General features: G+C 35.8%; 3 protein-coding genes and 1 long non-coding RNA gene across 4 annotated transcripts; 2 read left to right on the top strand and 2 right to left on the bottom strand.

Moving 5' to 3' along the window:
* The first annotated feature begins 2686 nt into the window (after positions 1–2686).
* Positions 2687–5186, top strand: LOC124886483. The gene is made up of 5 exons (XR_007043763.1): positions 2687–3380; positions 3464–3619; positions 3906–4002; positions 4411–4602; positions 4703–5186. It is a non-coding gene; the product is annotated as an uncharacterized LOC124886483 (long non-coding RNA).
* A 1129-nt stretch (positions 5187–6315) lies between these two features.
* On the bottom strand, positions 6316–9133 carry LOC107840311 (putative nuclease HARBI1). Its single transcript, XM_016684133.2, has 2 exons — positions 7230–9133; positions 6316–6748 (listed from the first exon to the last, which is right to left on the bottom strand). Exon 1 carries the CDS (start codon positions 8626–8628, stop codon positions 7261–7263), a length of 1368 nt encoding a protein of 455 aa, XP_016539619.1. The 5' UTR covers positions 8629–9133; the 3' UTR covers positions 6316–6748; positions 7230–7260.
* Positions 9134–9457: 324 nt separating this feature from the next.
* On the top strand, positions 9458–19969 carry LOC107840310 (zinc finger protein ZOP1). Its single transcript, XM_016684131.2, has 6 exons — positions 9458–9999; positions 15556–15756; positions 16730–16808; positions 18395–18490; positions 18567–18964; positions 19555–19969. Exons 1-5 carry the CDS (start codon positions 9991–9993, stop codon positions 18923–18925), a joined length of 744 nt encoding a protein of 247 aa, XP_016539617.1. The 5' UTR covers positions 9458–9990; the 3' UTR covers positions 18926–18964; positions 19555–19969.
* Positions 19970–25119: 5150 nt separating this feature from the next.
* LOC107879974 lies at positions 25120–26429 on the bottom strand. Its single transcript, XM_016726895.2, has one exon. It carries the CDS (start codon positions 26211–26213, stop codon positions 25269–25271), a length of 945 nt encoding a protein of 314 aa, XP_016582381.1. The 5' UTR covers positions 26214–26429; the 3' UTR covers positions 25120–25268.
* Positions 26430–26786: the final 357 nt, after the last annotated feature.

Raw genomic sequence — 26786 nt, 5'->3', positions numbered from 1 at the left:
CCGATCAACTTAGCTTCAAATTACCTATTATCTCTCCACAAACCTTTTAGATCATTTATTGGAGCAATGTTTGATTTAAAAAACCACAATACACCTTGATTTCCTAAAAGGACACTTCGTACCAAGTTTGAAAAGGCTAAAACAACATTTAAAATGGACTAGAGGTAGTACCACCATCAACACCCCTACTAAACCCCATTCCTAAGAGCCCAATAGTCTCTTTTTTTCCTCATATTTCTCCATTGATGACTCAAACATCTTGTTATCTTTAAGGGTGGAGGGTCCTTACCATTAGACCATCACTCTTTTGTCACATTTATATAGCACAATTGACCGAATTAACTTAAGGATAAATCTACTAATTGTTGTTTAAGTGTATGACCATCTCATCAGAATATTTAAGTCCTTAGAGATCACACAGTTATTTACTTAAATTTTTTATTATTATGGGTAGGGGTGTACAAACCAAACCGTCAAGTCAAACCGAACCGACAAACCAAACCAAACCAAACCGAGAAAAAAAACTGACTTATGATTTGGTTTGGTTGGTTTGGCGTTAGAAAATAAAAACCGACCTTCTTGGTTTGGTTTGGTGTTAACCAAAAAAAAGTCAAACCGAACCCAAATCAAACCGACTTAATATATATATATATATATATATATATATATAGTGTCAACTTTTTATACATAAAATATTAATTATAATCTACTTTTTAAATACTTTTCAATTAGTTTTATTAATTTTCAATATTTAGAAAATAGATGTAGATATATATTCAGATTTGGGTCTTTAAGTTGTAATATTTGTCCATTAATTGCTAATTAAATGATTCAAAACCCAATATAAACTTAAAACCTAAACTATTCACTCCTCATCTTACTTTTTAGTTTCAAGAAAGTTTTCGGCTCCTCATTTTTTCATAATTGTGGTTTTCATTAGCACATGAGTGAAAACATATTTGATCTAGTCTTCAATCTCAATATAATTGTAAAAAATAAAGATTTAAAAAAAAATGAAAGAGCCGACTAAACCTAAACCGACAAAACCAAATTTATGTTGGTTTGATTTGGTTTATAGTTTTAATAAACCGACAAGATTGGTTTGTTTGTTTTTAAATTAAAAACTAAATCAACCCGACCTATGAACACCCCTAATTATGGGTGATCGTAAGACTCAAATCCTAGATCTTTATCCACTCTAATACCATTTAAGTGTTTGGTCATCTCATCAAAAAGCTTAAATTGTTAGAGAAAATACACTTTCATTTATTTAGATTGTGTTTCCAATAATTGTGATTTTGTTAAATCATCTACAACATTGTGAAGAAACATAAGAGAAAAACATTATTGAATTGTTGTATCTATGTTATTACATTGTGATCCTATTTATAGACACTATACTATAATCCTTGTCCAACTAGGATACTACACTATAATCCTTTTCCCATTGGGATGCTACATTGCAATCTTTTTCCAAGTAGGATACCACATACTATTCCTATTCCTACTCCAATTCTAACACTTCCCCTTAAGCTGGTGCATATAAGTCATATGTACCTAACATGTTACAAATACAATTAATATGAGGAACTGAGGGACTTGACGAAAATATCTGCAAGAAAACTAGTTAGGACTGCTCGGGACGTTTGCACCTATGTTGCTCGGACTCTTCAAAAATGTCAATGGATGCGTGTCGGATTCGCCAAAACTGGTGTATTTTTGAAGAATCCGACATGGGTGCGGCATCAACAGTGAAGAGTCCCCGCAACTTAGGTTTGCACAATCACAGTTGAAAAGGAGCAAACTGAAAAAGTGGTCGAAAAAATAGTTAACGTCGTGGGATTGGAAAATTGCCAAAACTAGTATTAGTATATTTGGGTTATCTCGAAATCAAGAGATGAATAGATCTTGAACAAGAAAGTATCAAAAAACTGGCCGAAACATGCTCATGTGCCGTATTATTAGAGTTGATGGCTGGAAAGCGGTCAAATTCCAAGAAAAATTATATGGATAGGTCGGAATGATGGTTCGATCCTACTGGAAAAGAGAAATTATATGGGTAAGGTTGGAATGATGGCACAACCCTACTGGAAAAGAGAAATTATATGAGTAGAATCAAAATGATGGCACGACTCTACTGAAAAAGAGAGATTAGATGGGTAGGGTTGGAATGATGACACGACCATACACAAATCAGATCAGATCTGAGGAGTCACCCAATAGATTCATGGTGGCCCAAGTTTGCTAATATGATCATTGGCCAGACGGGCGGCATATATGGATTATAATCGCCTGTCGGCAGCGGAAGCTCTTTGATTTTCTATCAAAATTATAAAGATTGTGATTTATCAACACTGGATATAATGACTCTGATACAATGTGAACAAATATAAGAGAAAAATACTATTGAATTGTTATATCTACATTATTACATTGAAACCTTATTTATAGACACTATACCATAATCCCTTTCCAACTAGGAGACTACAATATAATCCTTTTCCAATTAGGATACTACACTGAAATTCTTTTCCAAATAGGATACCATATACTATTCCTATTCCTACTCCAATTCTAACAAACATAACAGCCTTAATTTTTTTTAAAATGCTCACCGTACAAAATATTAGGAGCACAAAAATAAAAAGATTGCAAATCATTGAGACAACTTTCCTCTCTGTGATTTTAATTTCACTTTGTCCCATTTTATCACATTCAGTGATCATATATGTGCTACAACTCGTTGCTAGAAACTTTACCTAAAACCAGCTTATCATCAAAAAATACATGCTACGGTTAAAACCTTGTCGGATGAATTACTTATCAAAAGAAAATTACCCTTGTCTTTTTCATCACTATCCACATCTGCAAATTAATTACTTCTTGAAGTGATAAAAGGTGTTCTCTTTAGCTTTAAGATATCTCTACTTCTTCGAAGGTAATGATATGGACTGCGTGCATTTTACTCTCCCCAAATCCCACTTTAGAATATCCCTTTGATTCCAGTATCTTAACTGTACTATTTTAACATGTTCATTTATAACGCCAGTAGTAGCCAAAGTTATGTACGGCTTGACATTACTAGTTTTTGTATGATTGCAAGTATCTCGGTGAGTCATGCTTGTTCAACCTGATAAAAGAAAACAGTAATCAGATAACTCCCCCAGTCAAAAATAGTGCTAAAAAGGAATCCTAAAAAGTATTTCAAAGATAAGAGTGAATCAGGAAAAATCAAAGCTCCGTACCTGCTACTCTTTTTTTAGTAACCTAACCGTTCTGCCAACAAGGACTACAATCACAAGGAAAAGAAACAACTATTTATCCGTAACTTCTCCATGTTTATATTGGGTCCACTTCATTGCTCTTTTATTTTTCTTCAGGTAAATGAATCTATGTTTCTTTCCTTTTCATTGAGTAATTCATTGTTATATGTTGGAGGTTTGAGTGAATGTAAATCATTCAGAGACCATTTCCTGATAATGGGGAACATCTGACTGAAGATACTATAGCCTTCTTTCCTGCTACTGATAGGCTTGAGCATTATATAATGCAAGTTATCATATCTACTTGTGCCGATGGAACATCAGATGCTTATTACAGAAAGTTAAATTTGTTCAAGGTTAGGAATCTCTTCCTGGGCTTCTTTCTTTATTTTGATATTGGGGTAACTTAGGGTGACATAATTTTGCAAAATTAATGTGGGGCCTTTCCAAGTGAAAGATTTTGTAGCAAGTAAATTAATCTTATTGGATTTATTGTCTTCTGATTTTGGCTTTCTAAATGCTCAGAACATTTTTATTGGTCCGTGGCGGGATGGTTTGCTGATAAAGTTGTCATGTATCATGCTCAATAATTTTTATAATGAATTTGGTGACTTTCTTAGCCTTTTCTTGTTTTGATTATAGATTGAAACTACGTCTGGCTATGTTGTTGTACTGAAACTGTGTCTGGGATGTTGGTACCACGATGGGTGAACAACTTGAATGGGCTATTCAGCAGGAGGTAATGACTTAGGGAGTTGCTAAATCTGTCGATTGTAATTCATTGAACAATTATATCCTTTATTAACTTTCCCTTGATCATTATACATCCTTTTGTCTCATATTTTTCTTGCAATCCTGCTTCAAAAACATTTCTGTTAAGCCAAGGGTTTATCGGAAACAACCTCTTTATATCTCACCCTCCCTAGACCCACTTGTGGGATTACATTGGGTATGTTGTTGTTGATACATGTTTGTAGGACGGTTAAGAACATGGATACTTCAATCGGGTTGTCACATGTTAAATGCTCAGAACACTAGCCATGTGGATACAGCCTTTTTCATTTGCATCATGCATGATTAAGAGGGAAAAATGGCGATACTCGATCTCTTGGTCATAAAGTAAAATGGTATCCTTCGAATTTTTCAGGGTTATTGGTCATGAAGTTTCTTATATAAGCTGGTGAGTGTTGCTTCTGGAGTATGATGTAACGAATGTTGGTGCTCAGTGTCGAGCCTGCAAGCTGACCATTTTTGTATGAGCTAGATCAGCGATCAGTTGCATTTTCATAATGGATCTGTGTCAAGGCTGTCCCTGACCGCTTCATAGAGTGCAAAATAGGTATCCACAGTATCTGCAGTTTTCCATTGAATCTGAGGGCTTAATTGCCTGAAATAAGAACCAATGCTGATGTATAAATAATCTTTCCTTGCTTATACAGCTAGACGTTGATTATCTGATCAAACAACAGTGGCCTCTTCTGTTCATCATCCCAACATCAGTAAGTTCATTTTCAAAGGAAGCTCTGAAGCAACTTGGATGGGGCATACGTCCTTCGAGAACATGTTCAGAGCCACTAAAGCAGAGCACCTGTTCTTGGGAAAATCTAGTTGGGGTTTATTATTTTGCTTTAGTTAAGCTCTGTTTTACAGCTAATCTTCTACTTCCAGGGCAACCCAACTTACCACATATGGAACCGATAATTTTCCCTGCTTGGACGCAACAAGTACTTTGTTAACCTTCCTCCCCCCTCCCAAGGAAAAAAGAAAAGCTGAACAAATATTTCACTTTTATGGACGAATTGGTGCAAAGAGATCAATTTATGATCCATTGCAAATGTTGTCATAGTTACATTGTGTTTTTTCTCAGGAGATGGTTATATATGAGAAGTGAGATCTTTGTAAGATCATTCTATTCAGTTCAAATTGTAACTGTTCACAGGAGATCATTTCCTTTGGAATTTAGAAAGATCAATTGCGAGATGCGGTGAAAAGGAGGTCATGGCTTGACATGAACAAACTTAATTGCAGTAATGGATGGCTTTAATAAGTAGTCTTACAACTGACAATGGTTGATTATTTGATAGTAAGCAATTGCTGCAAGAGGTTTTGCCCAATGTCCTAAAGAAACAAGCATGTTCAGCAAGATGACACAATGAGGTGTCCCGTAATATTTTCACCTTCCACAGAATAAATCGTTCCTCTACTTGAGAAATCCACCATTTCTTTAGATTCCATGGTGTTTTGATTTTGTCTAGGCATTTGGAGACTGGTTTTTAGAAAAATTATGAGAAAAAGTTGTATGCTTGAATAAGCTACTGCGGAGTAGTATTTAGTCTTGATGAAAACACAGCTTAGGCTGTATATTTAGGTTTGTTTTGAAAGACGATAATGAATTTCTTAATCCAGATGCCACTTTCTAGCTTTTCATTTACCAAATGAGTTTGTCTAGAACTGTCCATAACGAATCCATAAAAAGGAACGAAATATTTCACTTGTTATACTTGTACCATACAAATGGACAATAGGCATGGGTTTCCTTTTCGCCATCCTTACTATGGCCATTGAGCTTAGTCACTGTTACATATTTTTAACCAAGTCGGACAGCAAATAAACTATCTACGAGCTACCTGGACTTTCGAAGTATACTGATTGGGGAAGGGAAATTACAGCAAAATATCTTCAACTCAAAAAGAGCAGTCCCAAATGAGTATTTAGCTGTGATTTCACACAAAAATACTCGCATTTTAATATCTTTATCTGAAGCATGAAAGCATAAAGTTAGAATGTAAAATATAAAATTCCCCCAAAGGGAAAACAAAAGGAAAAGGAATCAAAACCAACAAGAATTAGTCCTGCAGATTGCAGTTACAAATGAAAAACATGACTTTTTTAATTGGGTGAGGAAGGTAAAATTGCATTGACATCAAGCTGTGAGGAATATAAAATTTGCACTAACATCAAGCTTTGGAAAATATCACAACAAAATATCAGGGGCTTCCTTTCACCCTACCATGAGCTTTTGATCTTCCAAAAGCCGGAGAAATCAAGCAACTAATCGAAATCACAATGATAATGGGGAAACAAATGGCTTCCCTTGAACATATTGATCATACAAACGAGAAAAGCACATTGGCCGTAGTTTTACTTTCTCCAATGTTTCAGTAAATATCAGATATGCAATAGCATTAAACCATGGAATTATCCACAACTAGTGGGAGCCAAAACAATATAAAAGCTCACTTGCACTAAATTTCCTAATTCCAGTGTCTTCATTGGCATGTACCAAATGCTGTCGACTTGGCTGAGAGCACTTTCTCATCCATTTAAAGATTCTAAGGATGACTGATGTGTGGGCTCCTTTGGAGGCAGTAGTCTCATTATCACTTTAACGGTAAAAAAAGAAGAGGAACTACTCCAGATTCGCATGATGAGGAACCAATGTGTGATTTTATCTCTCAATACTGTATGGTCGATGACTCGGGATGCTGCTTATAAACTTAGGTTAGAGAAATACAGAAATACAGATAACCATCATAATAGACAGAATAAGGTGAAACTGAGTAGCTGAACAAAGACATGCTAGGCCAAGTAGCGGATACATATGTGCTCATGAATCACAGCAACAACAATAACAACATACCCCATGTAATCAACAAGTGGGGTCTGTATAGTGTACACAGACCTTACCCCTACATTGGAGGTAGAGAGGCTGTTTCCAGTTGCTCATGAATCACAGACAAGTAAATCTTTCTATTTGTTCTTCCAGCATAAATCCTTTCATTTGGTAGAGTTGGAAAGTAGCAAAATTATTCCACACTGGAAGCAATCTACTGTGAATCTCGAGGTACTTATAAGGTTACCAACTAGACTACAGGCAATATTCAGTACAATGTTACTCCTTGTCAAAGAGCAATCTGAGCTAGCATGTACCAAAAACTAGAATTAACAAAGTATAATTATCCTTACATCAACGCAAGCATCCTTCTGGAAACTTCTCTCATCTTGAAGAGAGTCGATGATATAGATCATCAGCCAAGGCCTGCCTCGCGCTTCCACCATAATAATAGAAAGACTTCTCATTCTCTAAGATCCTTGGAGAGGAACCATTCTCTTCTGGCTCCCTCCAAAGCTCTGGCTCCGGTTCCCTCGCAATCTGACACAAGTTATGCAACACACAACAAGCAACAATCGTTTGGGGTGCATGACTTAGTCCCACATTCAAATTCTGAAGAATTTTCCACCTTCCTTTCAACAAACCTATAGCTTCCTCAACCATCTTCCTCGCCTTTAACAAAGCCTCATCATACGCATTCTCAGCAGGTGAGCCAGTCCTATTCCCCGAAAATGGAGTGAGCAAAAATGACAACAACGGAAAACACCAGTCCCCAACAATGTATGGCCTCACATGTTCTCCTCTAACATTAACCCCTTTATCCCAAACAATATCACCCGAAATCAACCTATTATACAACAAACTATCTCTAAAATGCGTAGCATCGTCAAATCCACCCGGGGCTTTCACACAAACATCCCAAAATATCTTCTTGTGATCAGCAACAACCTGAAGCAATATCGATGGGAACCCATATCGGCTATAATACATACTCGAGTTAACAGTATCCGACGGAAGATGCTGCAAGTTCACAGCCGTTCCATCAATTGCTCCACATATATTAGGAAGCGAAGTCAGCTCTTGAAACCCTTGAGTAGTCTCCACAAGACGCCGTCGACTCACGGGAATCTTGATAAACTCCGGATACAGCTTAGTAGCCAAGAGGCGAGTAACCATATTAGTAATCTTCGAGATCAGATACGGTTCAAGGCCATAACGGGTAGCTAGGGTTTTAGCAGAAAACCCATGGAAGAGTCTAGAAAGTACCATAGCAACAGCATAATCAGAAGGCAATGACAATTGCGACTGAGTAATATATGGTTTCAGCTTATCAACAACAGTAGTGAAAACGGGATACGAAAGTCCGTAAAGGGACCTCCATTGAGCATCACGGAGAGGAGCTTCCATGGCCCAAATACGTTCAGTGGAAAGCGCACGAAAGGCGGATACGGAGAATTCTGCGGCGGCGGCGGGAGGAGAAGGAGAAGAAGGGTTATTATTGTGAGGTGAAGAAGTGGAAGTTTTAGGTTTTTTCTTGTGTGGGTGAGTAGCGAGGTAAGAGAGAACGGAAGCGATGGTGAAGAAGAGAAGAGGGGCGGCGGAGGTGGAAGTGAGGAGGGAAGCAGGGGAAGTGGGTGAAGCGAGGGAGGAAGAGTAGGAGGAGGAGGAATCGGAGAGAAGAGAGGTGGTTGGGTCAAGGTGGTTATGGAGGTGAAGAAGATTTGTTAGCATAAGAAGGAAAGATTGATCCATTGTTACCGACAAGGACGTCGCCGGAGATCCGATTTGCTGCTACCGGCGGCAATGTCAATGAAGCCAATTCATATTTGACGACGATGGGTTTGCGTAGGGGTGGGGTGGAAGAATTAACAGCACAAGTGCAAATAAGCCCTTGTAGTTTCGCAAATGTAGCAAAAAGGCCCATCTCAATCTTTTGATTACACATAAGCAACAAAAGAAATTGTGATGAAGTGGTAAGTAATTTCATCATAATCCCTAGAGCTGACAATATAGGTCAAGCTCGTTGGGTCGGTCTGATCCGATTTGTAATTTGATTGAGTTAGGCTTGAGTTTTTGTAGCTCATTTAAGAACAAGGCTTTTTAGCTCGTCCCGGATAAACCCGTAGCCCGTGAAGCTTGAGTAATGTGGATTGGGCTAGTCCGTGGGTCGGTCAGTAAGTCAAATACATGCAACTATTTAGATTGTTTATTAGTATTTTTATTTGATTCGAAGAATATTATGTCAAAAATTATTTAATTTTACCATTAGGAGTATTTTTTTTGGGTGTTGGAGACTTGATTAATATGTATTAACACTATATAATGTTGTTCGGTAATATTTATATATATTAACATTCTAAAATTAAATTACAAAATATTAGTATTTTTTTTAAAAAAAATAGGGTGACCCATAAGGCCTGCAGCCTATAGAGTAATGGTGTTGATTTGATGTTTTTCGTGATGGGCCAGTCTAATCTGATCCATCAAATTCAAAGCCCGTATAAGCTAGTCCAAATGAATTGAACCGACCTGTATTGACAGCTTTATTATTAATCCTGCATAATTTCTCTATATTCAAGACGAGTAAACTTTCGTACATTGTATCCTCTGAAAATCTCATCTTTTGGGATCACATATTATGAGTATCATGTAAACAGTGATTATGTTTATTAAAAATACACGTATAAGAATTTATATAATCAATAATGTTTCTTTGAATTGATATTAAGATAAACAGATAGAAAAATTTATCAAATGATCATAGATACTTTTGTTTTTTCTTGTTTGAATTTAATAGAATGTCCACATGTCAAGACGTACTATAAATAACTTTGGTCCTAATTTTCTCTATTTTGTGAATTTTGATCAAAACATCAAAAATTTGCACTTCTGGACTAAACTTACTTGGATTTCTTAAAGCGGGTCGGGCGGCCCGAATTCGAGTTTTTTTTTTTTGTCAGTTAGGACAATTTTCTCAAATTAATTCAACCTCTTTGGTTCAAAATTAGGGCTGAGAAGAAAAGGGCCGTTGATTTTGAATAGCAAACGAATTTGAGCTTTGGGAATCATCGTCTTCTCGTTGCATTCAATCCATACGTATCATCTGTTGCAGCCATGACTGAGGTACCCTATGTTAATCTTACATATTTTTACTTGCAGTTTCAAGATTAATTTAAAAAAAAAAAAAATTACTTGCGAATTCCTACTAATTCTAAATAGAATTGATTATTTTTTTTCTGTATTTTTGATTGATGAACTGTCTTAATTTTTTATCATTCGGAAAATTGACTTAACTTAGTTGAACTGATATTTTCAAAAATTGTGAAATGATAATCTTTGGAATATGACTGGTTCAGATATGATTTATACAGTAGAAATTATGTTAAATAAGTATTCAAAAAATGGTTAATTGTCATGGTTGAGGCACTGTTGAGTTTGCCATGCACCGTTAGTTGCGCTGCAGATCAAATTCTGTAAAACCATTTTTTCATAGAACATAAATATCTGTTGAATCAGTGCAATGTTGAGTATATGGTTTCAATTTGAATTTTTTATTATTGATGATTATCTTTCTCAAAGCTTGCTTATAGTGATTCCTTCATCATGATTATTTCATTGTGCATTTGTTTAAGTGTAATGTGATACGAGTACGATCGTGATTGTGGATCAATACGTTAAGAACTCGTGCTTGGGTGACTGGCCTACTAATGGAACAAGCTTTGGAGTGTTGGCTCATTAAGAGCATTTTAGTCATTTTGTAATAAGTTGTAACCTAGGCTATAAATAGAACATATTAGGTCATTTTCTCATAACTTAGATGATATTTGGAGAGCTCTTTGAGAGTGTTCATACAAGTGTGGATATCACTTGTGACAAGTGTGGAATCACTTGTGTTGGTTGCTTGTTTTGAAACGTTGGTTGCTTGGGGATTCCGTTCCCTTGAGATCACCGTAAGAACTTGATGTTATTTGTATTAATTCTTGGGTCTTAGTGTTCAATGTACACTTTGGTTCATAGTGTTTGTGCATTGTGTGTCAAGTTATCTATCATTCTATCTTATTATTGTTGCTGTGTTCATTCTCGGTTTTGGGTGTCCAAACCCGAGACCTTGTTGTGTCATTTTTGTTCTTGTAATTGTGTTGTAATCTTAGTTTGTGGCTCGCTGATTATAGGTGTTGAACACCTTAGAATCTTGTTGTTATCGTGCTTGTATTGTTATTGTGTAGTGAATCCGAGAGGGATCACCAAAAGGGGTCCTCAGTTCTTCAAATCATGGACTGTTTTGGTGCGTGTTAGTGTCTTCCTTGTCGATCTTGTATCATTTGGTATCAGAGCATGGCTTGATTTTGTTTTCACAAGATCAATCTTGTGCTAGCTAGCTTAAAAATACAAAAAAAAAAAAAAAAAAGGAAAGTGTAGAAGTTGTTCTTGTTCTTGGCCGAGACATGTTTCTTTGTGGCTAGATCTTGTAGTCTTTTGTTTGTTTAGATTGTTTCTAGTGTTGGTTTCTTTCTCACCAATACTAAAGTGTCTAGATCTAAAGGTTTGAGCTTATGTTGTTGACCTTGTTGATGTAAATTGGAAGTTGGTCGTGTGTTGATATTGTTGATCTTGGCCGTGTGTTGCAATTGTTGTGGACTTGGAGGTGAATGTTGGTAGTGTTCTTGAGAAATTGTTGTTGAGATCTTGTTGTTCTTCATATCTTGACATCTCTTAATCAATATAAAGTATAACATAGATCCAAAAAAGGTGTAAGATAAAGTTGAAAAGTTGTTGGTGAAGAGACTTGAACACATCACTTCAAAGACTTGTCAACCACTTTTCCATATTTCAAGGACCTTGTTTTGTGGGAATAGTAAAGTCAGTTCTCACTTTTTGAGTTGGAATTTGAAAAAGTTTCTTAGACTTGAATTTTTCCACCAAAAGACAAACTCATCCATTCCACTTGTATCAAAACAAAAGCTTCAAATTGGTGATTAAAAAAAAAAATTGTGTGGGACCGCGATCAATTACGTGGTTGCCACGTCATCACGTTTTACTGTTCACGCAACATAAGTAAGCTCGAATTTTTTGATTTCTTAGTTTCTAATCTTTGTTTCTTAGTTGCATTTTGTTGATTCTATTGCTAATCAACAAACTAGTAATTGTCTACTAGGTTGTAAATTAGTTTTGGGTCCGTTTATTCGTGTCTACGTTTCTTTGTGTGCTTTTATCTTTTCGAAAACTCGTTGTAGCCTTTTGACTCAAGTACATACAAATTTATTTTGAGTCGTTGCAAACAAAAATCCATTCCGACCTAAGCCGCAAGTGGGACCAAGTAACTTCATTGGAGTAAAAACGGTGTACCAACACTTGTGAGACCAATTGAGTGATACTTGAAAAAGTGTGAGCTTGAGAGTTAGTGAGGGTGATTTTTGCTAACCTTAACTTGTTATTGTTTGTGTTTTGTTTAGTATTTCTTATTAGGTACGATGGCTTCGGGTGAAGGTAGTCCAAGAGCCTCTAGAGAGGTAACCATGGATGCTTTGTTGGCGGCCATAATGAGCGTAAAACATGAACTTAGTGGTCGAATGGAGAGGATGGAGGAAAGGATGGACAGGATGGAGGGTTCCTTTTCAAGGAGAATGGATACATTGGAAGTTCGTTTAGATTCCAACTATTCAAGTCCGAAACACCACCACGCCTCGACTAGTGGACATGCTACCACCCCGGATACATTTCCCCAATTGCTCAATCCACCTAGACCAGCCCATGAACCCATCCACCAAGTCCCTACTTATCCAAAAAACCGAAGTCAAGTCCATCAAGAAGTTTCCCAAATCCAAGACCCCCTTGATATGCCGAGAGCACCACTAAACCAAAACCAACCAATCCAAATTGATGATGTGGAAGGTGAGGTTCTTTATGGAGGTGAGGGGTTAGATGAAGCAACTCTCTTTGTGGAATTTGTGCGCAATAGAAGAAAAGCTTATGGCGGGGGACATAGAGACCGAGGGGGAAGAGTTGGACCGGCTCCTCATGGTAGGGGCAACTTGGGACACCGACCTCATGTTCAAGAAGGTCTAGTGGACCAAGGAGGCAATGTGGCTAGAGACACGGGCCTAAATTCCACTAAGATCACTCTTCCTTCTTTCAAAGGGACTAGTGATCCATCTCTCTATCTTGATTGGGAGTTACAATGTAGTCGGATTTTCCAATTCAACGAGTTAACTTCCCAAAAGAAAGCCGCACTTGCCATTGCTCAATTTGAAGGTTATGCATCTACTTGGTGGGAGACAAAGCGGTTGCAACGGGCAAGGAATGACAATCTTGACCTTCCGGATTGGGATGAATTGAAAGCTCCTATGAGGGAGAGATATGTCACGGAAAGGCACAAACAAGAGCGACTAACAAAGCTCTACAACTTGAGGCAAGGAGATAGAAGTGTGGAGGAGTATTATGATGAGTTTCAAAACTTGATCCTACGTCTTGACATAGTCGAACCTCCAAATCATTGCCTAGCTCGGTTCAAGGGTGGCTTGTGCTATGAAGTTGTTTCTCAATTAGTTGTCCACAAGTTTGACCGAATTGAGGACCTTGTAGAAGCGGCCATTGAAGTTGAAAGGAACAATCATGCTAAGAAGACCTTCGGGTGGGACAAGTCCTACAAGCCCTTAGAGAAGAAGCCATTTGATAAAACAATCCAAAGGTATCCACGACTTGAAGGTACTAATTCTTCCACTCCTAATCCTAAGGGTATCGTTTGTTTGAAATGTCAAGGTTGGGGTCACAAAGCTAGCGAGTGCCCAAATCGAAGGAACATTGTACTAGTGGAGGGTGATCCTTATTTTGTTGGGGATAAAGTGACCAAAAATGATGTTAGTGAAGGAACCCCTCAAGAGGATGATGGAGATGATGGTGAACCCGAGAGGGTGGTGGAAGAAGGGGAAGTTAATGTGCCTTGCGGATTGATGAGGAGAACGCCTCATGATGATGCTTAGCCCGAAGAAGGTGAGGTCTTGATTCCACTTTGACCTCTTGATGATGAAAAACCCGAGAGTACACTATGGTCCTTGCTCAAAAGAAGTACACTTTTCTTTTTGTCTTGTTTCTTGTCATGCTTAGGTGGATAGACAAGTATTTCTTTTGGTGCTTAGAAGGGTATCTTATTCCCTAAGTTCCCACAACATGTGTAGAATGTACACTCGTGATTTGATATTTTTTTTTGTTGATTATGCTAACTTTAACCCTCATGTCATGAGGAATATGTGTTCTTTTGTCTTCTCTATTGTTTTGAAGGTTCGGATTCGAGGTCGAATCCTTTTTCAAGAAGGGGAGGATGATACGAGTACGATCGTGATTGTGGATCAATACGTAAAGAACTCGTGCTCGGGTGACTGGCCAACTAATGGAACAAGCTTTGGAGTGTTGGCTCATTAAGGGCATTTTAGTCATTTTGTAATAAGTTGTAACCTAGCTATAAATAGACATATTGGGTCATTTTCTCATAACTTAGATGATATTTTGAGAGCTCTTTGAGAGTGTTCATACAAGTGTGGATGTCACTTGTGACAAGTGTGGAATCACTTGTGTTGGTTGCTTGTTTTGAAACGTTGGTTGCTTGGGGATTCCGTTCCTTTGAGGTCACCGTAAGAACTTGATGTTATTTGTATGAATTCTTGGGTCTTAATGTTCAATATACACTTTGGTTCATAGTGTTTGTGCATTGTGTGTCAAGTTATCTATCATTCTATCTTATTATTGTTGTTGTGTTCATTCTCGATTTTGGGTGTCCAAACCCGAGGCCTTGTTGTGTCATTTTTGTTCTTGTTATTGTGTTGTAATCTTAGTTTGTGGCTCGCTAATTATAGGTGTTGAACACCTTAGAATCTTGTTGGTATCGTGCTTGTATTGTTATTGTGTAGTGAATCCGAGAGGGGTCACCAAAAGGGGTCCTCGGTTCTTCAAATCATGGACTGTTTTGGTGTGTGTTTGTGTCTTCCTTGTCAATCTTGTATCATAATGTGTCAAGTTATCCACCCATATATCTCGTATCATCTATATTGTCTATGGTTAGGCATACTCTCTCGACTTAGTCAGCTCTAGATTTTCACTCCTCGGTTTTTATTATGTTTCTTATTTCACTAGTTCTTTGAGTTGTGCTGGATAGTTTGAGTGGTGATAGTTTAATGTACCTTCACTTTTTGGACTGTGGATTAATTTTCGGGGTCATAATCTTACTTGTGTTGTAGAAATCGAAAGCCAATTCATGTTTTTTTTTTGTGTTTCGGGAAAATTTGTGAAATTAGATATTGATGTAGTTTCTGGCAATCCTATAACCGTATTTAGCTACGAACATGAGGAATTCGAGTACCTACAACAATTTCATTTCATCAATTACCAAGTTTTTTTGTTTCTTCAATCATCTTTTTGTTGGGTTTGCTTTTATTTATTTCTGATTTAGTTCTGCTCTACCTTTTCATTAATGTGTTTTATTCTTGCATCAGAATTTCCAGCCTTCTGTCAGTATTTTGCATATTTCTTGTCCTTAACGTGTTAGTCTTCTGTATTTAGATTTCTTCTTCCTTTTCCTCTGACGTCAAATTACAAAACCCGAGATAATCATACTGATGGTTACTTTCTTATGATCAACTTACAGTTTTATAAATATGGCTGATTCTTGTTTTTCTCATTGTACAGTTTTGGGTTAGCCAAGGAAATAAATGGTGTGATTTCTGCAAAATCTTCATATCGAACAATCCTTCAAGCATTAGGAACCATGAACTTGGTACGCGTCATAAGGAAAATGTGGCAAGTAGGCTCAACACAATGCGACAGGAGAAAGCTACAAAAGACAAAGAGTTAAAAGAAGCAGCCCGTGCGCTGGAGCAAATTGAAGCAGTAAGCGCTATTATATTGGGATATTTGTTCACATATTAGATTACAGATTTATGACCAGGGATTTCTGTTTTCTGGTAACAAACTAGGGGATCTGATGCTTCAGATAGAAAATTTTGATGCCACTATTTACCATCCAAAAGATGATAAAATGTTTATGCAGCATATGTAAATGTTTTTACACTAGGTTAGGGTTCAGGGTGTGTGTTTCTATGTATTTATCTGGATTTGAAGGGTTTCATCTATACCTCGGAAACAGACTTTTGACCTTTTTGCGTGCAGATCAGTTAATGTTTCTTTCTGCAATAATATCTGTTCTAAAATACTTCCCATAAAAAGAACATCTGTTTTAAAAATTGTTAAGGAAATCTTCTTCAAGTACCATTACTGCAATTCCTCCTCCATTAGGTGTGGTCTGCTCAGCAGCTAGGGGAAATTAGTGTAATTTCATGTACAAGAGGAAGTGTCTTTGTAGGGATAATTTTCTTAATCGTCTAATTAGGAGGTTATGTAGCTGTTCAAAATGTGCTGTTGGTACCAACTTATTTTATCCTTAGATATCACAAAGAGGAACACTTGTCGGAATGGATATCTTGATTAAAAAGAAAAGATATCTCTTAATGTGGTTAAGCAAGAAACACAATATCTGTCTTTCACAACCTGTAGACTGTAAAGGACACAGCTCTGAAAATTTACATGACCTCCTGTTAGAAAAGATGCACTTTCTCTTTTCGTTAGCGGTGCAGCTTTATCTTTCATTTGTTTCAGGATTAATTGACATGATCTTATTGCATAGGTTCTCTTAAACTTTAACGTATAGATTTATTAATTCTTTTATTTATTTATTTTAGCGTCAATTCAACCAATTTTGTCTTTTTGACTTATTTTATAGTTTATAGCAGAAATGAATGAACTGAGGAGTTTGTGAATGAACAAAAATGTGATGGATTAATTACTTCTTTCTTTTTTTGGCCAGAAAGCGCAACGCAGCTATCAGAAGGATATGGATCGGTTTAAAGAGGCCAGAAGTACTAATGGATCTGCTGTATCAGAAGGTGTGCAAATTTTCTGTTGTGCTATGACATTATACCTTTTACTATTTAGTTGTTCAAGTTCTCTGTTGTGCTATGACATTACACCTTTTACTATTTAGCATTTCACACTAAGTTGATAATTCTATTGGTCAATGATGTGGGTTGAGAACCTGAGGTCTCGGGTTCAAATCCCAACAGAGACAAAAGTACACTAGATGATTCTTCCCATCTGACTTAGCCTTGGTAACTACCTGTTTTATCTGTTGTTGGTGTTGTTGGTGCGTGGCGGGAGGTGATAGGTATCCTGTGGATTTAGTCAAGTTGTGCGAAAGCTGGCCCTGACACCTCGATTATCCAGAAAAAAAATCACGCTTTTCTCAATATTTTTGAATACTTCTATTCTGTTTCCCTGATAATAATTTTTGAGGGGGGTGAAAATTTCTTGTCATAAAAAAACTTGCTCATTTTTCTTTAGTGGCGAAGTTCTCTTCTATTTAGGGGAATCAAAGGTTGGTGAGTGAATAGAAAATTAACATTGTTAGGATGTTTTCCATTTACTCAACAACAATAACTTACCTAGTGTATTCCCACAGTGTGGGGTTCTGGGAGGGTAAAGTGTATACAGTCCATACCACTACCTCAGATGAAGTAGAGATAAAGTAGAGAGGCTGTTTTCGGTAGACCCCCGGCTCAAAACAGATAACATTATAACCAAACAAAAAACATAAAAATAAACAACAAAATGAGATAACACACCGCTAGATAATAAAATAAATAAGGCACAGACAGAGTAGTAATATAAACTATCTATTCGAGATCACAAACATCTTCAGAACACTACGAACGAGAAACTACCGCCGCAGCTACAAACAAAGCACTCCTCCCTACTATTACGGACGCACTCTTACCCACAAACCCTCTAATTCGTATCCTCCACATCTTCCTATCAAGAATCATCCATAGTCAGCCTCTCACACCTCCATACCGGAGCATCTATGCACCTCCTCATCACATGCCCGAACCATCGCAACGTCACTTCCCGCATCTTGTCTTCCACCGAAACCACTCCCACCTTCACTCAAACAACCTCATTCTAACCTTATCTCTCCTAGTAAGTCCACATATCCATCTCATTATCCTTATCTCCGTCACCTTTAACTTTTGGATGTGGGAGTTTTTGACTCACCAACACTCCGCTCCATACAACGTAGCCGGCCGGACTGCCACTTTGTAGAACTTACTTTTAAGCTTAAGAGGTACCTTCTTATCACACAAGACTCCCAAAGAGAGCTTCCACTTCAACCACCCTACACCAATACGGTGCGTGATATCCTCGTCAATCTCTCCATTCCCCTGAAACCATAGCCTCAAGATACTTGAAACTATCCCTCTTCCGAATGGGCTGAGAATCCAGCTTCGCTACCACGTCAGCCTCATGCGTCGAATCATTGAACTGTATTGACAATTAACACAAAGGTTGTCACCTAAGAGTTCCTTTCATTTCCACATTTAGACTATTTACATCACTTCAAGGTTGAGTTAAAATGGTGGTCTTCTTTCTGTTGTCTTGATAATTGTGTGACCTAAATCTGGTTCTGTAATAACAGAGTGGGAGTATGACAGCTCATCCAGCTACTATTACAATCAAAGTAATGGATGTTACTATGATCCTAACTCCGGCTTCTATTATACAGATGCTTTAGGTAAATTTTCTTTCTCAGAGCTCCATTAAGCTATCCCACACTTTGGCAGCTTGTTTAATTGAATGAAATGTTACAGGCAGGTGGGTAACACAGGAAGAGGCACTTGCTGCAACTCAAGTTTCTTCAACGTCCATTTCAAAGAAACCTTTAGCGAAAGCACCTGTATCAACAATGGGTGCTGGATCTTCAGAAAATAAAACCAAAGAATCTCCTCAAAATGGTCCTCCACTGGGGCATGTTGTTTCAACTCCTCCAAATCCCATGAGATCTGTCAAAGGTAAACCTTCTTCATTGATGGTTAACAAAAGAAAAAGGGAGAATGAGAAGCCGAAAGCCGTCACTGAGGAGGAAGCAGCAGCACGCAAGGCCAGGGAGGCTGCAAGGAAGAGAGTTGAAGAGAGAGAGAAATCACTGCTTGGTCTTTATAAGCATTGATTTGTTTATGGTTTAGAAACATTTTCTTGCTGAAAGGAGGTGAGTTTTCGGTATGATTGTGTCTAATCTGAATTTTAAACTTTCAGTCAGGAAGCTCCCAAGGAGTCATCTTGAGTCTTTGTATGTTGTAAAACTTTACTCTGGTGACGTCTTCAGGGTGCTTTCTTGGGTCCTTTTATGTCCTTATACTTTAGTGAATGATGTTCCTTATGGGAAATTCTATTTTGTGCTGAAGATGTTCACTTGTTTGTTTACTTGAAATATTTGTTTAGCTTTATTCACTTCACATATTATCTAGTTAAACCATCAAATTTGTGCTATTTTTCTTGAATGATTGCATGGGAAACTTTTCTAAAGAACGTTCATTTTTTTATTAGTTGGAATCCTCTGATATGCACTCAACCTTGCTATCCAATTCCCTAGGAAGTACATCTTGCTGGTGTAGTAACTACCAGTAAGTGGCATTAGAATGGAATTCAATGTTTGCCGTGTTAGGTAGGATCAGGTCTTCTCATTTTCTCGTCTATGAAAAGGAAGAAGTGGGTCAAGGGCTGTTGTGGCTTTTTTACCGGTCATGAGAATTGACGATCGGTGTCATCTGAATATTTTTCATCTTATATTTGATGTAGGAGTATTTGATGAGGTGATACCAAACAAGTATGGTGAGGATTATTCAATGGCATTTACAACATTCAATTATCCAAAATTCATCTTCATCCTAAACAATGTTAGGCTGATAAGGTGATATTCTAACTGATTTGCGAGTTGCCGACTGACGGTAAATTAAATTAAATCCCTTACACGGAGAGTCTATGCTAGGCATGCAGCCTAATCTATTTATCTGTTTCCAGCCAGTGAGCTGCCATTAGCATCGTGAAGTTGTATGTTTGTTGTATCATGTGCGGTTTATCCAAAGTAAAACGTTTTAACTTGTGCTGCTTTATACCAGTAAATGTGTCTCTTTTTTGCTCAAAGTTGTAAGAGTATATTGCAGATGAATATATTTGGTTCTTATTATTTCCATTCTGTGACTTTCAAGATCAAGTTATCCATGTCTTTGGTCTTCTTGCCACCCACCTACCCATCTAGTTCAGAGAAATTGAATGAAAATGAGAATCTTCTTTTCTTTTCTTCTCAAGTTGTATTAACATTATGTTTTCATTCTCTTGGAGGAATGCTTCATGTCCTTCAATTTTGTTCCTTTCTCTGAAGATTAGGTGCATGTAGTTAATTGTTTATGCGTAATGAAGACCCACAACATGATGAATGTGGATTCAAGATTGTCCTCTACGCTTAAGAATTGGCTTAGGTGGGTCAGATATATTTGACTTTGAATGTCAAATATATCAGCCGTGATTGTGATATTAGTAGTAAATGGTGTTCCAGTGGGTGCAGTCACGTGGTTGACTGATGCATTTTGGACTTAAAAAAGTGCTATAAATGCCTAAACAGTGAGAGCTCTTTCTGTATACTCTCTTTATGGACTTCTGATTCTTGTAGCAAGGGGGGGGTCAATGGGTTCACACAAGTCTCGTTCCATTAATTGTTTTCAGTACAGGTTGACTTGTACAAAAAAAAATGTTTAAACAAATGTATGCAAAGACACATGTTTTGTATATAACCTTTAATGATTTTAAGTGATGTATATTCCTGCTTTACTTTGCAGACTCGTATGTTTAAATCGTTTCATGTGGTAACAATGGATGTGAATAAGTATTTTTCTTTTACGCCTTACGCTAAGATCTCAAGGAAGATGGGTTCTATATAAGCATGAGTAGGTACCCTGAGATTGATTTCTTATCAAAGGTGTTGTATGCAACAAAGAAATTTTCATGATTTTTGGGCAACATTAAGTTTTCCTGTTTACTAAATAGAGCTTTCGAACAAGTTTCTATTGAATACTCATGTTTGAATATTTTAACGTTTGATATGGTTGTCTGGTCATCAGTTCCATGACTTTTCTTTTGCTTTGTTCCATTAGTTGTTCTGCAATGTACTTCCCTCAAAGGCAACATCAACGGCTAAATGTATTTTACAAGTTATATTTCGAAGATGAATCAAAATTAAAGGGATAAAACGATCAAATTGTTCCTACACTTCCTTTTCTTAAAAAGGGTTAAAAGAATACCAGAATTAGAATATTTTCCAGGAATTCAAATGCTTAGGTAGACATACATTTCCCCTTAAAACGGAATTAGAATCATGTACTACCTAGATAGGTTATGAAGTTGCAATGTTGGAGATTGTTTCAGCCTTAATCAGAGGTCTCGAATTCGAGCCTTGGGTAATAGAGAAAATTCTGTTGGAAGCGTCAGCCCCCAAAATGGGCCCTGCAGCGATCGATTCGGATTAGCTGAGCTCCAATGTAGGTACCAGACACCACACCGGGTGAGAAACAAAAAAAAAAAAAAAAAAAAACTACCAATTAATTGCACCAATTCCTGCTGGAGGAGAGAAGTTTATGAACATGCAGGATATTTGATTAATTTATGTAATCACACTTATTTAGCCATAATGAATAAACATACATTAGAATAATTGTTCATGTTGATAGAGTCAAAATCGAGGGACAACTAGAAAGTATAACATTTTTACTTCATTTTTCTCCATCCCCCCCCTTCCCCCACACATAAAAAAAACTGTACATCTGTGAAGAGCATAAATTATAGTAACAACTACCGACACTAACACTGTAAGGTCATGATTATGATGTTAAAATTTTTGTTTATATGAACAAACAATGTACATTTAGGCATGGGGACACTTGGAATTTGTAAACACCAAACGATTTAAATCATTGCATCCACTCCCCCCATTTAAGCTCAGTCTAATCCGTCATTTACCCCCTAATCTAATCATAAGAATATATGGTTGATTTTTAGCCAAAACAAACCAAGAATAGAGATTAAAAAAACAAATAGAAAAAGATAAAACATATCTCATTATCTATTGATATATTCAATGAATTTCATCTATTTTTCATTTAGGTTTTCCTCTAAAAAGTTGATTCCCACGATGGTGGTCGTTCCTACTTTAACCTACAAAGATTAATTATTGCCTAAACAAAAGTTAATACCAAAGTAATGATGCTTCTTCCCCCTAAAAAGAGCACAAAGTTCTCTATTATATCTTGGCCATTACATTAGTTTATTTTAAAAAAATATTGACACTGTAGTGCATACGTACGTTTTGACAACTAACAAGTAACAAAGTAATCAAAAATGAAAATGATATCAAAAGTTGGATTAAAGTGTTAGAGTAGATAATCATTAATCAAGTATGTAATATAATACCAGATTGAGCTGTAATGGCATGGAAATTAATCTTGTAATACCAAAAAGGTCTCATTTGGAGAGTAATTAAATTGTTCCATGAAAGGAATATTTGCAATTCATAAACAACTTGGCACTTCCTTGCACACAACAATTATTAGTAAATTTTTTTTTAATGGGTGGGGGTCCTTCTTGCTTAATTAAACTGTGCCTAATAATATTAGTAGCTGGACCATAATGAAAATTGTACCTCTAGGCATTACTTTAATTACTTACATTTTATGTACTGGTCCAATCATATTTCTTCAGGTATAGTTTTCCGTCATTACAAATCGACAGGTGATCCATCCTTCGCTATTAAAATAATAGAAATTAACAGCAGTCAAATTATGTAGCTAAATAGAAATGTTTCGCTAACAGAATTACTACATTCCCTCCATATTACATGTTTTTATGATATTACAAAATCTTTAAGAACGATATTGAATAGTCTTAATCACAAGAACATTTATCTAAATAACACTAATTATTTTGAAACGTCTTACTTAATTATCATTATACTTATCAGGACAATAAGTTTTATAATAAAAACAATTGTTACTTTTTAAAAAAATATTTTAACAAACTCAGTTTACTAAAACGACTAATATATTCCCTAATGGAGTATTATAACAGCTTAAGATTCTTTATTTTATTATCTTATAAACGAGGAAACTAGGTCCAGTATGTACTTTGTCACATTAATTTTATGCAAACTTTTGTGGACTTTATTATATTAGAAAATTTAGATAGTACATGAATCCGCACAAATGTGGTTGTCGACCGGCCGAAAACTATTTGTCATCATGATCTACTTGGCCATGACCTTCTAATGTAAAATATTGGTACTAATAAAAATATTAACATATACTTTATTCGATATGAGATTGATCTTTTATTCTTCAGTAGAAATTTCGAGTTTGAGCCTTGAAAATGAAAAAAAATTATATTAAAGTGTTTTCGCTGAATAGGTCTTACATAACATGACGAGTTTGGATTAATTAAATCGGTAGGTTTCAGATACCAAATGATTATATCGAGAGAGAAAAATTAATCAACTTAAAAAAAAAAAACTATATATGCTTTAGAAAAGACTCAAAATATTTTGGTTAGTGTCTTAATACAAGATGAAACAACCCACGAATTCAAATAATTATCTCATATATTTGATTAGTTTCTAAAATAATTAAGTCCAATTTGAGGGAACACCCAAAATTATAATTTATTTATTTTTTTTGAAACTAGAGGATATTTAGTTTTGAAAATTGTAAAAGAGTAATTTAATGATGGAAGTTCTGAATTTTTTTTTTTAGAGAAGAAATTGAAAATCCCGTCCTTAGAAATGGAAAGAAAATCTCAAAATAATGGAATTTATTTCAATTATTCTATTAATCATGAAAGGAAACAACAACTATAAACTATTTATTGGTACGAATCTTAAATTATTCAGTACCTTCTAATTTATTGGTACGAACCTGCTATTTTTTAATAAATGCACCTAATTTTAAACTGCATGAAATTATAAAGAAATAAAAATCTAGATACTGATTGATTGTCCTGAGACGTCATTGGATAATCCGAATAAAAATGTGTTAAGTATATTATCAAGAATAAATGAAACAAGTTAAAATAAAAACAATCATTTGTATAATCCTAAAAATGCCCTTTTTTATGTACAACTAAAATTCTAAAACAGATATATATATAAGTACATAAGACGTGCCATCCATAAAGTATATATACTCATGATATAAAATGCATAAAGTGAAAAAAGATTGGAAATTATATGAAGAGTACATTATTAAGTAATAGCTATGTATATCAATCATGTTAAAACTATAAATCAATTATAGTGAAGCTTTCATATCCATTCTTACGTGTTGAGACGTTTTCACATACGGCCATTGTACTCTTTTGACCATGCTCGCTCACAAAATTATTAAGATAATAATCCAAGCACAATAACTATGACCAGTAATTATTAAACTTGTGAATTACCAATTAAAGCTTGTGGCAGAATAATATATCGCTCTATCCTTAACCAGTAATTTCGAGTTTAGAAAAAAATTCTCCTAGATGGTGGTTTTCCTTAAACGGGTTTCGTTATCTCGCTCAAATCTATATTAATCTGGTTTTTAAATGTGGATATCGTATATCAAATTCGAACAATAATAATATATCCGTTGTAATTCTACAAATAGAGTTTTATTGAAGGTACGATGAATACCTACTTTTGCGGGTTAGACAAATCTTATATTTTCAATCGATCCCCAGTTCAAAAAGAAGTATCCTATGAATATAAGAAAGAAAATACTTCATTCGACTCATATTACTTGGCATGTTTGCCTTTTACATAATTTTTAAGGAGAAATTAATAAGAAATGCAAATTGATTAATATAATCCTATTAACTCATATTAAATAACATAAATATCAATACTTTTGGAAGTAATTACAATCTCTCCCACTTTTTTAATTACTTTACTCTCTCCCTATTAATATACATAATATAGCCGATATATACATAGCATTCTGTATATATGTTGGAATTTTTGTAATATGTTTAGAGAGTTGTGATTTTTTGTAATATTGAAAACATAAATTGTGTATTTGTGTAATTTTTAGATTAAAAATATTGTCATTAATTATTAAAATAATTACTCATATATTAAATTACCAAGAGTAAAGTTGAAAAAAGATGTTAACTATTTTGAGACTAAATATATTAGCAAATATGTCACAAATAATATGAGACTGAAGAAGTAACAAAATAAGAAAGATGCAGAACAAATGCAAGTAGAAATACAAACAAGTGTACGCAAGACGATTTTGGGAATGAACATTTTATGCACAATAAAAAGTCATGCAAGATGGAAAAAATATGAAACTATAAAAACTCTCTCTTTAGTATTTTAAAATATTTTTCCAGAGAGAAGAAATATATGTAACAAAGTATAATTTTCCAAGAGGAAAATGATCAAATGAGTAACAAAATTAAACCAAAAAAATTACAGATGTAGAGAATGTGAACTATCAACGACGACCCATAGACATAGAATTAGCTACACTTTTTGAAACTGAATCCTGCAACGATGCATTGAAACCTAAGCAACCCAATAAGCCCTGTTTATATGGTAAAAATGTTTTCTTCTTCATCTCTTCTGATACTGCCCTGTTCATAGTGTAATGCAATTCATGTGCCGAAACTGGTCCGTTTTTTCTTGATCTAACACTCTCTGTTGATCGAAAACTGGAGCTCTTAACATCTTCTTGATGAGTTTTCTTCAACAATTCGTACTTGTTTAAGTGTTCTGTACTACTCGGTCGACCTTCTGAAGAGCTTCTGAATAGTAATAATTCTTTGATCTTCCATTTTTTGGACCATTGTGAGATCATGGAAGAAACTGAAGTACTCGAAGAGGAGGAGGACGAAGATGATGACGATGAAACGGAGGCGGATTTTTTCGCGTTTTCTTGATTGCTTTCGTGATCAAATAGTAAGTCGGATACTCTCAACTCTTTGCCCCTTTTCGAAACCTTTTCTTGTTCCTCTGTTCGACTCTGTTTTGCATCGAAATCTTTCTTCTTGAACAATTTCTTCGGGGATTTCGGAGAATCCATGTGCTTTCCATCGTACAAAAACCGTGGAGTTGGTGGTTTCAAAGGCTTGATTTTACCACAATCAAAGAGCTCATCAGCTGCTGATAACGAAATCCTCTCTAACTGACCACTGAAATCAAAAGCAAAATCATCATCTTCATCTGGACCAACATTGACAATATCTTTCTCCTTTTGATTTTCTTCCCAGCTGAATTCGTCGTAAAGCGGGGAAATCCTAGTAGGACTAGCAGGTGCACTGTAAAACAAAGTGGCAGTACGTGGGGGACTTGAAGGTGCACTCATGTAAGGAGTGGTACAACCACTGTCGACGTTGAAATCTACCGGCACCGGAGATGGCATCGTAACTTCTATCTTCATTTAGGAAAAAGAAAGAGAGGATAACGAAAGCTCGAGTTTTGGAAAAACAGGGGAAGAGAAGAATGGTAATAATATAGGTGAAGAGGAGAAAAGGGAAATAGGGAGGAAATTAGAGGAATTGAATGGAAGCAATTTGGCAAATGACTATATGGCCCAATAACAGAGACACAGTCGCCTTTTCTTTTATGTTTGTTTTTATGAACCTTTTTTATTTTCCCTTCATCCTTTTTCTATATTTCGATCAAGACTCACTGACAATTACTTTTGAATGCCTATTTTGCCCCTCCTAAGATGCGATAATAAGCTCATCATAGATTTTGAACTTGAAATTTAAAAAATTTGAGTTTTTAAAATCGTGATTTTTAGATTATGAAATTGTGTTTGAGCATATATTTTACATCAAAAAAAATCAAAGCTTTGTGATTGAAAGTCTCAAAAAATCTTTAATTGGTTTGAATCGATTTGAGAACTTGAAAATAATTTTTAACAATTGGTCAAATTTGATGGTCAAATAAAAATATTTGCAGATAATTTTTTAAAATATACTTGATTAAATTTTATGGTCAAACAGAT

Source organism: Capsicum annuum, chromosome 8 (assembly GCF_002878395.1).
Source record: "Capsicum annuum cultivar UCD-10X-F1 chromosome 8, UCD10Xv1.1, whole genome shotgun sequence".
Classification (NCBI taxonomy): Eukaryota; Viridiplantae; Streptophyta; class Magnoliopsida; order Solanales; family Solanaceae; genus Capsicum; species Capsicum annuum.
Note: the sequence above shows the minus strand (reverse complement) of the source record. Positions and strands in the feature narration are given on the sequence as shown.